At 35.1% G+C, this 14,412-nt stretch overlaps 1 protein-coding gene across 8 annotated transcripts in view; it reads left to right on the top strand.

The window, feature by feature from the left end:
• Positions 1–14,412, top strand: part of DLG1 (discs large MAGUK scaffold protein 1) — a 277,900-nt gene that overhangs the window by 81,165 nt on the left and 182,323 nt on the right. For all 8 annotated transcript variants that reach the window (XM_070371271.1, XM_070371280.1, XM_070371326.1 and 5 more), the window contains exon 5: positions 12,586–12,750. In XM_070371271.1, the coding sequence (XP_070227372.1) occupies positions 12,586–12,750 (165 nt within the window). The remainder of the gene's footprint in view (positions 1–12,585; positions 12,751–14,412) is intronic.

Here is a 14,412-nt window from a genome sequence, read left to right as displayed (position 1 = left end):
ATGTTAAATACCTTATGTTAAAGCACAAGTTCCATCTGATATATTTTTTCTAACATTGAATATACTTTTTTCTTGGCTTTGTTGCAAGACTTTGACACTGAACGGATATCTTTAGTGTACTGTTCTGTTTTGGTGGTTTTTTTTTTTTTTTGACCGCACCATGCAGCTTGTGGGACCTTAGTTCCCCAAACCTAGGCCCTCAGCAGTGAGAGCATGAAGCCCTAACCATTGGACTGATAGGGAATTCCCTGGAAACCTGAAAGATATTCTTCAGGACTTCAGTTAATTCTTCAGTCTTTCAGGATGCTGTGTTAAATTCCTTCCTTAAAGTGAATATTTTAATTAAATAATTATTTCATGTATTGGTAAATAGTTTCTAGTAGCAGTTTTCTGGAGAAGGCAATGGCACCCCACTCCAGTACTCTTACCTGGAAAATCCCATGGGCGGAGGAGCCTGGTAGGCTGCAGTCCATGGGGTCGTGAAGAGCCGGACACGACTGAGCGACTTCCCTTTCACTTTTCACTTTCATGCATTGGAGAAGGAAATGGCAACCCACTCCAGTGTTCTTCCCTGGAGAATCCCAGGGATGGGGGAGCCTGGTGAGCTGCCATCTATGGGGTCGCACAGAGTCGGACATGACGGAAGTGACTTAGCAGCAGCAGGAGCAGCATGATGATGTATTCGACTTGCCAGGTGGCGCTAGTGTGAAGAACATGCCTGCCAATGCAGGAAACATAAGAGACATGGGTTAGATCCCCTGGAGGATCTTCTAGTATTCTTGCCTGGAGAATTCCATGGATAGAGGAGCCTGGCGGGCTGCAGTCCATAGGATCACCAAGAGTCGGACACGACTGAAGCGACTGAGCACGCACGCACGCACGTGGTGATGTATTAATGTCTAGGCTTTCAGTTTCTTTATTTGAAAATTTATTACCTTTGAATGGACTTTTTCTTATATTCCTTTAAGAATGTATTGTTTTTAAATATATATATATATATATGTAATTTTCTTTTCACAATTGTTACAAATGGGAAACTTGACAAGTTTTGAAAGGATATAGTTAAATTTAAGACAAGCACCACTTGTTTGATTATATAACATTGAAATAGTGGAATTGTTTCAGGAAGTTACAACAGTATATATGTCTTTTATAATTTTAAAAAGAAAATTATAATTTTCAGTCATTAATTGATTGATTCATTCATTCATGCATTCTCCCATTATTCATTCATTCAGTGATTATCTGTGCTTTGGAAATATAGCAGTGAACAAAGGAAATGCTGCTCTAATTAGAAATTCTGTCAGCAAGAATGTTGGGATAAAAACTCAGTAAGAATAACTGTAGTGTGCATAATTAATGATTTTGCTTTTTAGGCTCTCTATTAGTTTGCTAAAGCTGTTGTTACAAAATATACACTGAATGGCTTAAACAACAAAGTTTTATTTTCTCTCTCTTCTGGAAGCTGAAATCCAACATGCTGGCAGAATTGACATTTTTCTCTTAGATCTCTTTCTCTGTAGTTTGCAGATGGCAGTCCTTTGGCGACCTTTTATCATCCAGTTTCCTTTGTGCACAGGTGCCCCCTGGTGTTTCTCTCAGTGTGTTCACATTTCTTCTTAGAAGAACACCAGTCGTATTGGATTATTATACCCTACTGGCTTCATTTTAACAGAATCATTTCTTAAAAAGCCCTGTCTTGAAATACAATCCTATTCTAAGGTACTGGGACCCTAGGACTTCAACAGATGAATTTTGGATTGTACAGTTCAACCCCAAACAAGGACCTTACTAAGGAAAAATTAGAATTCAAAGTTCTACAAACATGTAAGGGAAGTTTTGAATGTAAAGCATTTATGATATATCACATCCTGGAAAACATTTCATTATGAAGTTTGCTGAGCATTCGTAAACCTTGTTTGAACATACTCTATCAGTAGTGATTGCCCAAAGAATAAGTAAGGGTGCTCTGATTTTTAAATATTTATTTTAAAAATTACTTGAATTTTTCAGATTAAGAAAGTCAGTGCAGCCTCTCCTTCTCAGTTTGGCCACCCTATTCCTATTTGCTACTACCAAAGAAGAAATTTCTTGATCTTATATTTGGGAATGGAAGGTAGGAAAGAAGATACAGAATATTTTGGTATTCTGAGTTTTAATTTCAAAACAGTATTATCTATATGCATATATGCATGTATATGTGTGTTTGGCTGTCTATGTTTGGGGGAACCTAACATAATTTATATTGTAAGGATTTCAAGTTTTTAAACAAGGAAAAAGTACTGATATTTGGAATACAACCTGTTCATCAGTTGGAAATTATCTGTAAAATTGTGTAGCAATAGAAGTTGTAGTTCCTGATTCATCCTGCAGAGAAAGAAAATAGTAACTTTTGTTCAACAGTGTGTTTTGAGGAGTGAAGCAAATTGAGTGTTTTCCTGGACTTGAAGTCCAAGAGTGTGTTTGTTCTGATAGTATAGCTATGGGGATTTTTGTTTAAAGGGAAAACAAATTTACTTTAAACTATCTTTGCCATTTACTAGAATTTAAAATACATATAAAAGAAATCTTCCCCTGAATTTCATACACTGCTGGGAGCTCCTGGCAGAATTTTTAAAGGTATCCTCAGTTGGTTTTAGAGGGAAAAAAGCCATGCAAGTTTGACATATTTCACAAATTTTTTTCTTTCTTTTTAATTGAAGTATCAGATCAGATCAGTCGCTCAGTCGTGTCCGACTCTTTGCGACCCCATGAATCGCAGCACGCCAGTTGATTTATAATATTAGTTTTGGATGTACAACATATGTCAGTCTTTTCATAGATTATACTCAATTTAACGTTATTATAAAATATTGGTATTATTCCCCATACTGTACCATATGTCCTTATAGCTTACTTATTTTACACTTAGTAATTTGTGCCTCACATTTAAAGTGAGTAATAATTCTTGTAAATTCCATTATGTTCTTTACATTATTCTCATAAAGGTAGGTATCTGCTGTACAGACTGCCTTGTCATTTCTCTTAGCTAACAATCACTTAACCCTCCATGTACCTGGAAAATTATTCCTCATTCTTTGTGGGCCTTTTATTTTTTTGTTACTATTTTTATTTTTGAATACTTTGTCATTTTATAATAATTTAAGAGGAATAATGAAACACTTCATTAGAAATTTTAATTAGAATCTAAACATAATGAATACAATTTTAAAAATTAGCTTTACTATAATTGACATACAATAAACTGTACGTATTAAAAGAGTACAATTTTACAGGTTTTGACATGCGTATACACCTTTGAAACCATCATTATAATTGAGGTAGTGAACATATCCATCTCTCCTGTAAGTTTCCTTCTTTCAATCCCTTACTCTTGTCCTTCTCCCAGACTACTACTGGTTTAATTTCTAGATTATAGATTAGTTTGACTCTTCTAGAGTTTTATATAAATGAAATAATAAAATATATTCTATTTTATAACCTAGCTTCTTTCAGATTATTTTGTGTTTCACCAACATTGTCCCCTATATCAGTGATTCCTTTGTTATTTATTTATTTTTTTTGGCCGAGAACTATTCTATGTATATAGCACATTTTGTTTTGAAGATATTTATATCCAAAATATAAATTTCTTTGGAGAAATGTCTGTTTAAATCCTTTGCCCATTTGAAAATTGTGTTGTCTTTTTATTGTTGAGTTGAAAGCCTTCCTTGTATATTTTGGATACTTACCTTATGCACTGTTTGTAGATAGCCTTATCAAATACATGATTTGCAGATATTTTCTCCTGTTCTGTGAGTTATTTTTTCACCTTTCTAATAGTGACCTTTACTGATCAAAAAAGCTTTTTCATATATGCTAAGTCACTTCAGTCGTGTCCGACTCTGTGCAACCCCATAGACGGCAGCCCACCAGGCTCTGCTGTCTCTGGGATTCTCCAGGCAGGAACATTGGAGTGGGTTGCCATTTCCTTCTCCAATGTAGGAAAGTGAAAAGTGAAAGTGAAGTCGCTCAGTCATGTCCGACTCTTAGCAACCCCATGGACTACAGCCCACCAGGCTCCTCCGTCCATGGGATTTTCCAGGCAAGAGTACTGGAGTGGGGTGCCATATGAAGTCAGATTTATCTGTTGTTCCTCCCACCCCCTTTTTGGTGGCTTGTGTTTTAAATGTCATGCCTAAGAAACCACTGGCTAATACAAGGTTGCCTTTTCAGACTGTTCATGGGGTTTTCAATGGCAAGAATACTGGAGTGGTTTGCCATTCCTTCTAAAAAGATTATGCTCAAAATCCTTCAAGGTAGACTTCAGCAGTATGTGAACCGAGAACTTCCAGATGTACAAGCCTTTCGAAAAGGCACAGAGGAACCAGAAATTAAATTGCCAGCATTCATTGGATCATAGAGAAAGCCAGGGAATTCCAGAAAAACATGTACGTCATTGACTACACTAAAGCCTTTGACTGTGTGGATTACAACTGAGGAAAAATTCTTAAAAGAGATGGAAATACCAGACTACCTGACCTGTCTCCTGAGAAACTTGTATGCATGTCAAGAAGCAACAGTTAGAATCTTAAATGGAACAACTGACGGGTTCAAAAATGGGAAAGGAGTATGACAAGGCTGTGTATTATCACCCTGTTTATTTTAACCTCTGTGCAGAGTACATCATGTGAAAAACCAGGCTGGATGAATCACAAGCTGGAATCAAGATTGCTGGGAGAAATATGAACAGCCTCAGACATGTAGATGATACCACTCTAATGGCAGAGAGTGAAGACAAACTAAAGAGCCTCTTGATGAGGGTGAAAGAGGAGAGTAAAAAAGCTGGCTTAAAACTCAGCATTCGAAAAACTAAGATCATGGCATCTGGTCCCATCACCTCATGGCAAATAGATGGGGAAACAGTGGAAGCAATGACAGATTGTATTTTCTTGGGCTCCAGAATCACTGCAGATGATGACTACAGCCATGAAATAAAAGACACTTGCTCCTTGGAAGGAAAGCTATGACAAGCCCTAGACAGTGTATTAAAAAGGAGAGACATCATTTTGCTGACAAAGGTCCATATACTTAAAGCTATGGTTTTTCCAGTAGTTATGTATAGATGTAAGATCTGGACCAAGAAGAAGGCAAAGTGCCAAAGAATGTTTTTGAAGACTCTTGAGAGTCCCTTGGACTGCACAATCAAACCAGTCCATCCTAAAGGAGATCAACCCTGAATATTCATTGGAAGGACTGATGCCGAAGCTCCAATACTTTGGCCACCTGACGCAAAGAGCTGACTCATTGGAAGAGACCGTGATTCTGGGAAAGATTGAGGGCAGCAGGAGAAGAGCGTGACAGAGGATGAGATGGTTGGATGGCATCACTGACTCAGCGGACAGGAGTTTGAGCACACTCCAGGAGTGGATGAAGGACAGGGAAGCCTGCCGTACTGCAGTCCATGGGGTCACAAAGAGTCAGACTTAGGTACTGAACAATAACACAAGGTTGCAAAGATTTGTACTTAATTTTCTTAAGACTTTTATGGTTTTAATTCTTACATTTAGGTCTTAATTCATTTTGAACTAGCCTTTTATATATCATGTGAGAAAGAGCTCTAATACAACTTTTTTTTGCATCCAGGTGTTGAAAATGTATCCCTTTCTCATTAAATTTTCTTAGTACTCATGCTGAAAATCAGTTGACCATAAATCTTAGGATACGTTTCTGGACTGTTAATTCTCTGTGTCTATCCTTGTGCTGGTATCACAATCTTGATTCATACAGTTTTGAAGGAAGTTTTAAAATTGTTAAGTGTTAGTCCTCTACTTTCTTCTTCTGTTTCAAGACTGTTTTGACTATTTTGGGTCTTTTGCAGACCTTCCTGAGTATTAGGCTCAGCTTGTTAATTTTGAAGAAAGCCAGATGGGATTTTGATTGGGATTGCATTGAGTGATATATGAAAAACTTTTAATTGCTTTTGGAGGATGATACGAAGCCAATTTTTTATCTCACTTGAATACTGGTAGATAAAAGAACATGTTATTCATGTGTGAACCATACCAACAGGTAACCAAATAATGAAGACAACTCTTACATATTTGTGTGTGTGTGTGTGTATCTTTTAATAAATGAAAAAAGAATAATAGATTATCATCATTTTGCAACCCTCATGGAGTGAATTGATTTAGGTATTGAGTATTAGGAGCTCCTAATATTGCAAAAAGATATAACCAGACATTATGTGTTACTTAATAGAAGAACACAGTACCATCTATAGTCTAGCCAAAAGGATTAAACATGAGACTGATCAAGCTATTGCATTCTGCTGCCAGTTTGCAGGAAGTACAGAAGCCAAGGATACTTCCCCTGGTGGCTCAGTGGTAAAGAATCCGCCTACCAATGCAGGAGACATGGGTTTGATCCCTGGGTTAGGAAGATCCCCTGGGGAAGGAATGAGAACCCACTCCAGTATTCTTGCCTGGGAAATTCCATGCACGGAGGAGCCTGCTGCCCTGCAGTCCATGGAGTCACAAAAAAGTCTGACACAACTTAGCTACTAAACAACAACAAAAGCCAGGGGACCACACTGAATTGTTCCATGAATATGAAGTGATTATACTGGGAAGCCTACAGGTTAAATACCTTGAGTTTCTGAGTAATTCTGTGGAATATAAAGAGATCAAGGGGCAACTTATGTATTAGAAGATACATAAAATTTGGCGGGGGGAGTCTGAAAGATATAAAACAAGAAATGGTTCATTCTGAAAAGGAAAGAAAGAAATCACTAAAAATTTTATGTCTTTTGAAAAGTGAAAAGACAAAATTTTTAGTGATTTCTTTCCTTTTCAGAATTTCAGTGATTTCTTCTTTTGTTTTCAATCTTGTCGGACCCCTCCGAATTATGAATACATATGGACATTTATGGATATGCTTCGCAAACACATAATTGCATATACATACAATGTTTATACATACGTACACATAGATAAACTATCATTTTGCTTTAAAATGTTCAAAATGTGTTTGTTAGTTTTGAAACATGCTTTCCTCATTCAGTAGTTGTGTCTTCATCTTTTCCCCTTAGAAGAGGTAACTTTTTACCTAATTTAACTTCCACATAACATTTCCTTTCATATTATTGCTAACATAATTTTAAAAAAAATTAATGATACGCAGCTTATTTCCAATTTTTCTTTATTTCAAGCTAATCTATAGTGAATATTCTTCTGCATGTATTTCTCCCTAAGCTAAGTTGTGGAGTATCTTTAAAGCTGAAAATATAGTAACAAGTTTCCTTCCTTATAGTGTATCTATTGTTAAGGTATCAGATCAGATCAGATCAGTCGCTCAGTCATGTCCTACTCTTTGCGACCCCATGAATCGCAGCACGCCAGGCCTCCCTGTCCATCACCGCTCCCAGAGTTCACTCAGACTCACGTCCATCGAGTCAGTGATGCCATCCAGCCATCTCATCCTCTGTCGTCCCCTTCTCCTCCTGCCCCCAATCCCTCCCAGCATCAGGGTCTTTTCCAATGAGTCAACTCTTCGCATGAGGGGGCCAAAGTACTGGAGTTTCAGCTTTAGCATCATTCCTTCCAAAGAAATCCCAGGGCTGATCTCTTTCAGAATGGACTGGTTGGATCTCCTTGCAGTCCAAGGGACTCTCAAGAGTCTTCTGCAACACACCACAGTTCAAAAGCATCAATTCTTCAGCGCTCAGCCTTCTTCACAGTCCAACTCTCACATCCATACATGACCACTGGAAAAACCATAGCCTTGACTAGATGGACCTTTGTTGGCAAAGTAACGTCTCTGCTTTTGAATATGCTATCTAGGTTGGTCATAACTTTGCTTCCACGGAGTAAGCGTCTTTTAATTTCATGGCTGCAGTCACCATCTGTAGTGATTTTGGAGCCCAGAAAAATAAAGTCTGACACTGTTTCCACTGTTTCCCCATCTATTTCCCATGAAGTGTTGAGACTGGATGCCATGATCTTCGTTTTCTGAATGTTGAGCTTTAAGCCCACTTTTTCACTCTCCACTTTCACTTTCATCAAGAGGCTTTTTAGTTCCTCTTCACTTTCTGCCATAAGGGTGGTGTCATGTGCATATCTGAGGTTATTGATATTTCTCCCAGCAGTCTTGATTCCAGCTTGTGTTTCTTCCAGTCCAGTGTTTACCATGATGTACTCTGCATATAAGTTAAATAAACAGGGTGACAATATACAGCCTTGACATACTCCTTTTCCTATTTGGAACCAGTCTGTTGTTCCATGTCCAGTTCTAACTGTTGCTTCCTGACCTGCATACAGATTTCTCAAGAGGCAGATCAGGTGGTCTGATATTCCCACCTCTTTCAGACTTTTCCCCAGTTTACTGTGATCCACACAGTCAAAGGCTTTGGCATAGTCAATAAAGCAGAAATAGATGTTTTTCTGGAACTCTCTTGCTTTTTCCATGATCCAGCGGATGTTGGCAATTTGATCTCTGGTTCCTCTGCCTTTTCTAAAACCAGCTTGAACATCAGGAAGTTCACGGTTCACATATTGCTGAAGCCTGGCTTGAAGAATTTTGAGCATTACTTTACTAGCGTGTGAGATGAGTGCAATTGTGCGGTAGTTTGAGCATTCTTTGGCATTGCCTTTCTTTGGGATTGGAATGAAAACTGACCTTTTCCAGTCCTGTGGCCACTGCTGAGTTTTCCAAATTTGCTGGCATATTGTTAATGTATAGAAATGTTTAATTTTGCTTTCACTAATTTGAGCATATAAACTGTTAAGTTTTGTAAGTATGTCTGTGTTAACTTTAATCTTACTCAGGACAAAGTTAGTAAATTCTTTTCAGTGGTTTTGAAAAAAATTAAAGTCTACATGTAAAAATAGATTGCTTATATCCTGTTGATTTCTTTTGTTGATGTTGATGGTTGTTGTTTTCTGTGTGATTGTACCATTTCACAGAAGGATATAGTTTAAAAAGTGATGCTGGAAGTTGTGTAGTAACTTTCAGTGGTCAAATTCATAGTTAAGTTTTTAAATATATATTTTACAATATATATGTTTGTCAGTATACCACAAATATTTATATTCCTCACTAGTGCTGTTTCTTCTAAGAGTAGTTCCTGGAAGTATAATTACTAGAGAAGTAGAAATATTTTCAGGACTTTTAAAACATTTTTCCAGATTGTCCACCAGGAGAAGACCTCTACCAGGAAGCCCATTTCTCTGAATGTTGGCATTGTAATTTTTACTTCCTAAAAAAGATGAGCATGTTTTCCTTTAAGTTTACAGACCCAATTGTATGTCTTTTGTGAGTATCCCTTTATTATGTTTGTTGACTCATATTCTACCCCCCCGTGATTTATAAGAGCCAGCCTGTAGGGCTAATAATCCTGTTTGTTGTTGTTGTTTTTTTTTCTGTTTGTTGTTTTAAACATTTGTTTTCTTTTGTGCCTTGTTTGTAATTTCTTTATATGTGTGTTTAATTTGGGGATGGGTAGCTAAGTTTCTTTTGGTTTTGTGTATGTGTTTACAGATTCCCAGCCTGGGATGAAAAACATACACTTTTATTTTCTTCCCATTCCTATAATTATGATTTCTTTTACTGCTGTGTATGGTATGAGGTAGATTTGGTTTTCTTAAAATTATGTTAATGTTTTAAAAAATAGAATGTGTGCGTGTACACATGAGAGAGAAAGAGGCAAAGATTTTTTTATAAGTAAAAGTATTGCTATCTAATAAATAATTTTCAGTTAGAATTTGAAAAGGCTGAGTTTTTTCATTTGTTTTTGTTTTTTGTTTGTTTTGGGTTTTTTTTGGTACAAGTTAATTGGATAAGAAGACCAGACTAAATTAGCTGACTTTGGCTTTGTATGTTGACTTCACTTACATATATCTTTAGAGATACAGTGTTCAGCTAACATTGGGTTAAAAAAATGGACAAATTAACGTTCAGTTTTCTTTTTCACCTAGCTTTGAAGTCTTATTTGTAGTTATTTTTTATTGTGGTAAAAATACATATGAGATTTACCACCTTAACCATTTTTGAGTTTGCAGTTCAATGGTATTAAATGCGTCTACATTGTTGAACAACCATAACCACCATCCATTCCCATAACTTTTAATCTAGTAAAACTGAAATTCTATGCCTGTTGAACAGTAACTCAGAATTTTCTCCTCCCACCAGCCCATGACAACCACCATTCTACTTTCTGTCTTTATGATTTTGACCACTTTAAGTACCTCATGTAAGTGGAGTCATACAGTATTTGTCTTTTTTGTGACTGGTTTATTTCACTAGCATAATGTCTACAAGGTTCATCCATGTTGTAACATATTACAGAATTTCCTTCATTAGGGCTGAAAAATATTCCATTGTGTATATATACCTCATTTTGCTTATCCATCCATCCATTGGTAGATCCTTGGGTTTTTTCCATGTTTTAGTTACTGTGAATGATGCTGCTGTAAACACTGGTGTAGAACTCTCTCTTCAAGACCGTGCTTTCAGTTCTTTTGGTTATATGCTCAGAATTGGAATTCTTGGGTCATATGGTAATCATATTTTCAATTTTTTTAGGAACCACCGTACTATTTTCTACGGTGGCTATACTGTTTTACATTTATACCAGTAGTGCAAAGCGTTCTGATTTCTCTACATCCTTACCAATGTTTGTTTTCTGGTTTTTTTTTAAACCAGTCTTTTTTAAAAAATAATTCTTTTATTGAACTATAGTTGATTTACAATGTTGTGTTAATTACTGCTGTACAGCAAAGTGATTCAGTTACGAATATACATCCTTTTTTATATATATATATATTCTTTTCATTCTTTTCCATTATGGTTTGTCATAGAATATTAAATATATTTCATGTATTTCTCTGTGTTATACAGTAGTACCTTGGCTGTTTTTTAGTAGTAGCTATTCCAATGATTGTCAGGTGGTACCTCATAGTTCTGATTTGCATTTCTCAAATGATAGTGATGTTGAGCATCTTTTCATGTGCTTACTGGCTCTTTGTATATCTTTTTTGGAGTTCTTTGCCCATTTTTTAATTGAATTGTTTTTGTTGAATTTTGGAAGTTTTCTATGTATTCTGGACATTAATCCCTTATCAGATATATCATTGGTAAATATTTTCTCCCATTTCTTTTTAGTCTCTGGATAGAGTCATTCGATACACAAAAACTTGTCAATTTTATGAAATCAAATTCATCTGTTTTTCTCTTTTGTTACTTCTGCCTTTGGTGTCATAGCCAAAAATTCATAGCCAAATGCAATATCTTAAAGTTTTTCCTCTAACAGTTTTATTCTTTTAAGTCTTACATTTATGCCCTTGATCCACCTTGAGTTAATTTTTGTATATAGTATTTCATAAGGGTTCAACTTCATCCTTTGATGTGTCAGTATGTGATTTTTGCAGCACCACTTGTTGAAAAGATTGTCTTTCACTACTGAATGGTCTTGGCACCCTGTGAAAAATAATGTGTGTGTGAGGGTCTTTTTCTGAATTCTGCTTCATTCCATTGGTCCATATGTCTCTCTTCATGCCAGTAACAAATTGTTTTGATTACTGTAACTTTGTAGTAAGTTTGAAATGAGAAAGAATGAGCCTTGCATCTTTAGTCTTTTTTTTTCATGGTTATTTTGGCTATTTGAATCCCTTTAGATCCAAATGAATTTTAGGATGGGTTTTTTAATTTCCATTAAAAATGTCATTGGGGTTTTGATAGGAATTGGGTTAAATTTGCAGTATTGCTTTAAGTAGTATTGACATCTTACCAATATTAAATCTTCAACCTATGAATGCAGGATGTGTTTCCATTTATTTATGTTGTCTTTAATTTTGTTTATCAATATTTTGTAGTTTTCATGGCCCAAGTCTTTTACCTTGTTGGTTGAATTCATTCCTGTTTTTTTAATGCTATTGTAAATAGAATTGTTTTCTTAGTTTTCAGATTGTATGTATATAGAAATACAACTGATAGTTAATAGAAATGCAGCTGATTTTTGTGTGTCAACTTTTGTAGGATATAAAACACTGTCCCATTGCTTTGCTGTATTCAGTAGTTCTGACAGCTTTTTTGCTGAGTCTTTATTGATAGAAGACAGAGATAATACTGCTTCTTCCTTTCCAACTTGATGCCTTTTATTTCTTCTTCTTGCCTTATTGTTCTGGCTACATCTTCCAGTACCATGTTGAACAGAGGTGGTAAAACTGATCCAAATTAAACACAATATACATCCAAGTTTTCCCCTGATGTTGCAAGCCTTCAGCAGACTTGAGATTGGCAAAATTATATCAGACAGATTATGCCTGTGCAGCCATTACTTAGGTGGAAGCAACAGATTGCTGGTGTTTCTTATTCTGCCATCTTCCCAGATTGTGGATTATTTTTAATAATCAGATAACTTTATTAAAATATTGGCATGACTTTAAAATGGAGAACCATGTCTCTCAGACTTTCTGTATTAAACCATAAAATACACTTTTCATGTAGCTAAATATTATTATTTGGGTAGTTATGAAAATCATGATTTGAATTGAATTCATGTTGCTTTTTAGAGCTTTCTCATATTTAATAATATTTTGTGTTTTACAGAAATACCGGTATCAGGATGAAGATACACCTCCTCAAGAGCACATTTCTCCACAAATCACTAATGAGGTGATAGGTCCAGAATTGGTTCATGTCTCAGAGAAGAACCTGTCAGAAATTGAAAACGTCCATGGATTTGTTTCTCACTCTCATATTTCACCAGTAAAGGTAAGATAATAACTTAATTTTGTTGCTATGAATTATTTGTTACTTTCGTTATTAATGTCACACATGCTTAGAGAGAACTGTTCTTTAATGTATGATTTTCTGACCTTAGTTTCTGGTTTTTATAGTTGTAAGAAATTTCATGTTATTTATTAGCATTCTAAAGATACTTAAAAACTGTATTTTATAAATAAATTTTATTCATTGATACGATCTTGAAGCCTAAGAGTTCTCATGAAGGAAATAGGTATTATATTTCAAATACCCACAATGAAATATTTTTAAACTTGTAAAAAACTAAATTAGTAGGTTCAGAAAAAGAGCTTAATGGTATCTTTGAAGTCCAATATGTGGCTTTACCTGACACCATCACCTTGTTTCTCCCCTCAGAAATAACCACCGTCCTGGTTTCACATGTTTAGATTTCTAATCAGTATATTGTTTCTTTTGCCTACTTTTGTTTTATATAATTGGAATTATACTATGTGTAATCTCAACTTACATTTTTTTGCTCAACATTATATTCTCAAAATTCATTATTTTCACTGCCCTAGAGTTTTCTTTTTATGAATATACTATAATTTACCTTACTTTTGATAGCTGTTATTTTCAGATTATTACTAGTGTTAAAAATGCGGTTAAAATTGTAGGTTATATATAACATCTTTACAGATAACACCAGATTATTTTTCCAACTGGTTGTATGATTTATATTTTCAACAGCAGTATGTAACAGTTTAAATTGATCTATAGTCTCATATTTTTTTTTTTTTTGCCATTGTTTTGGATTTGAAGTAGCATCTTACTGTGATTTTAGTATTCATTGCACTATTTGATAATACTGATCATTTAGATTTCCTATTCTGTGACATACCTTCTCAAGAATTTTTTTCATTTTTGTATTGGATTTTTCCTTTTACTGATTTGTACAAGTTCACTATATATTCTAGATTCTAATCCTTTGTTAGTTGTATGTATTTTAAATAAGAATCATTTCCTACTAGTAGACCTTAAAGTGGCTTTTGTAATTCTCTTTGAGGGATGATTTCATATTACTGGTTAAAAAGTTTATATAGTATCACTAAGATTTTTAGTTAATAATTTTTCTAGGTATTTGTCCATTTCATATTTACTTTGAAATATTCTCAACATCCTATTTCTTTTTTGTCTACAGCATATTTAGGTGTAGCCCCTTTTTCATTCCTAGTATCATTGATTTATACCTTTTTCCCCCCTTGATTATTTTTGCCGAAGAAGGGTCACTTTCAGAGAACCATGTATTTTACTAGAAAACAGACTGATGGTTGCCAAGGGGAAGGGGGTTGGAGGAGGGATGGATTAGAACGTTGGGACTAGGAGAGGAAAGCTTTTATATATAGAATGGATAAACAAAAAGGTCCTCCTGTATAGCACAGAGAACTATATTCAGTATCCTATGATACTATCTGTCTATAAAACTATCTGTTTATCTACTGTGATAAACTATATGGTTTATCCTATGATAAACCATAATGGAAAGAGCATTAAAAATGTATATATGAAAAAAAATGTATATATATGTATAACTGAAGTACTTTGTTGTACAGCAGTGATTAATACAACATTGTAGATCAACTGTATACCTAAATAAGTAAATAAGAACATGTCTTTTAAAAGAAATCTTCT

The sequence above is a fragment of the Bos mutus genome, chromosome 1 (genome assembly GCF_027580195.1).
Source record: "Bos mutus isolate GX-2022 chromosome 1, NWIPB_WYAK_1.1, whole genome shotgun sequence".
Taxonomy (NCBI): domain Eukaryota; kingdom Metazoa; phylum Chordata; class Mammalia; order Artiodactyla; family Bovidae; genus Bos; species Bos mutus.
The sequence above is the reverse complement of the archived record's forward strand: the minus strand, read 5'-3'. Positions and strand labels throughout refer to the sequence as shown.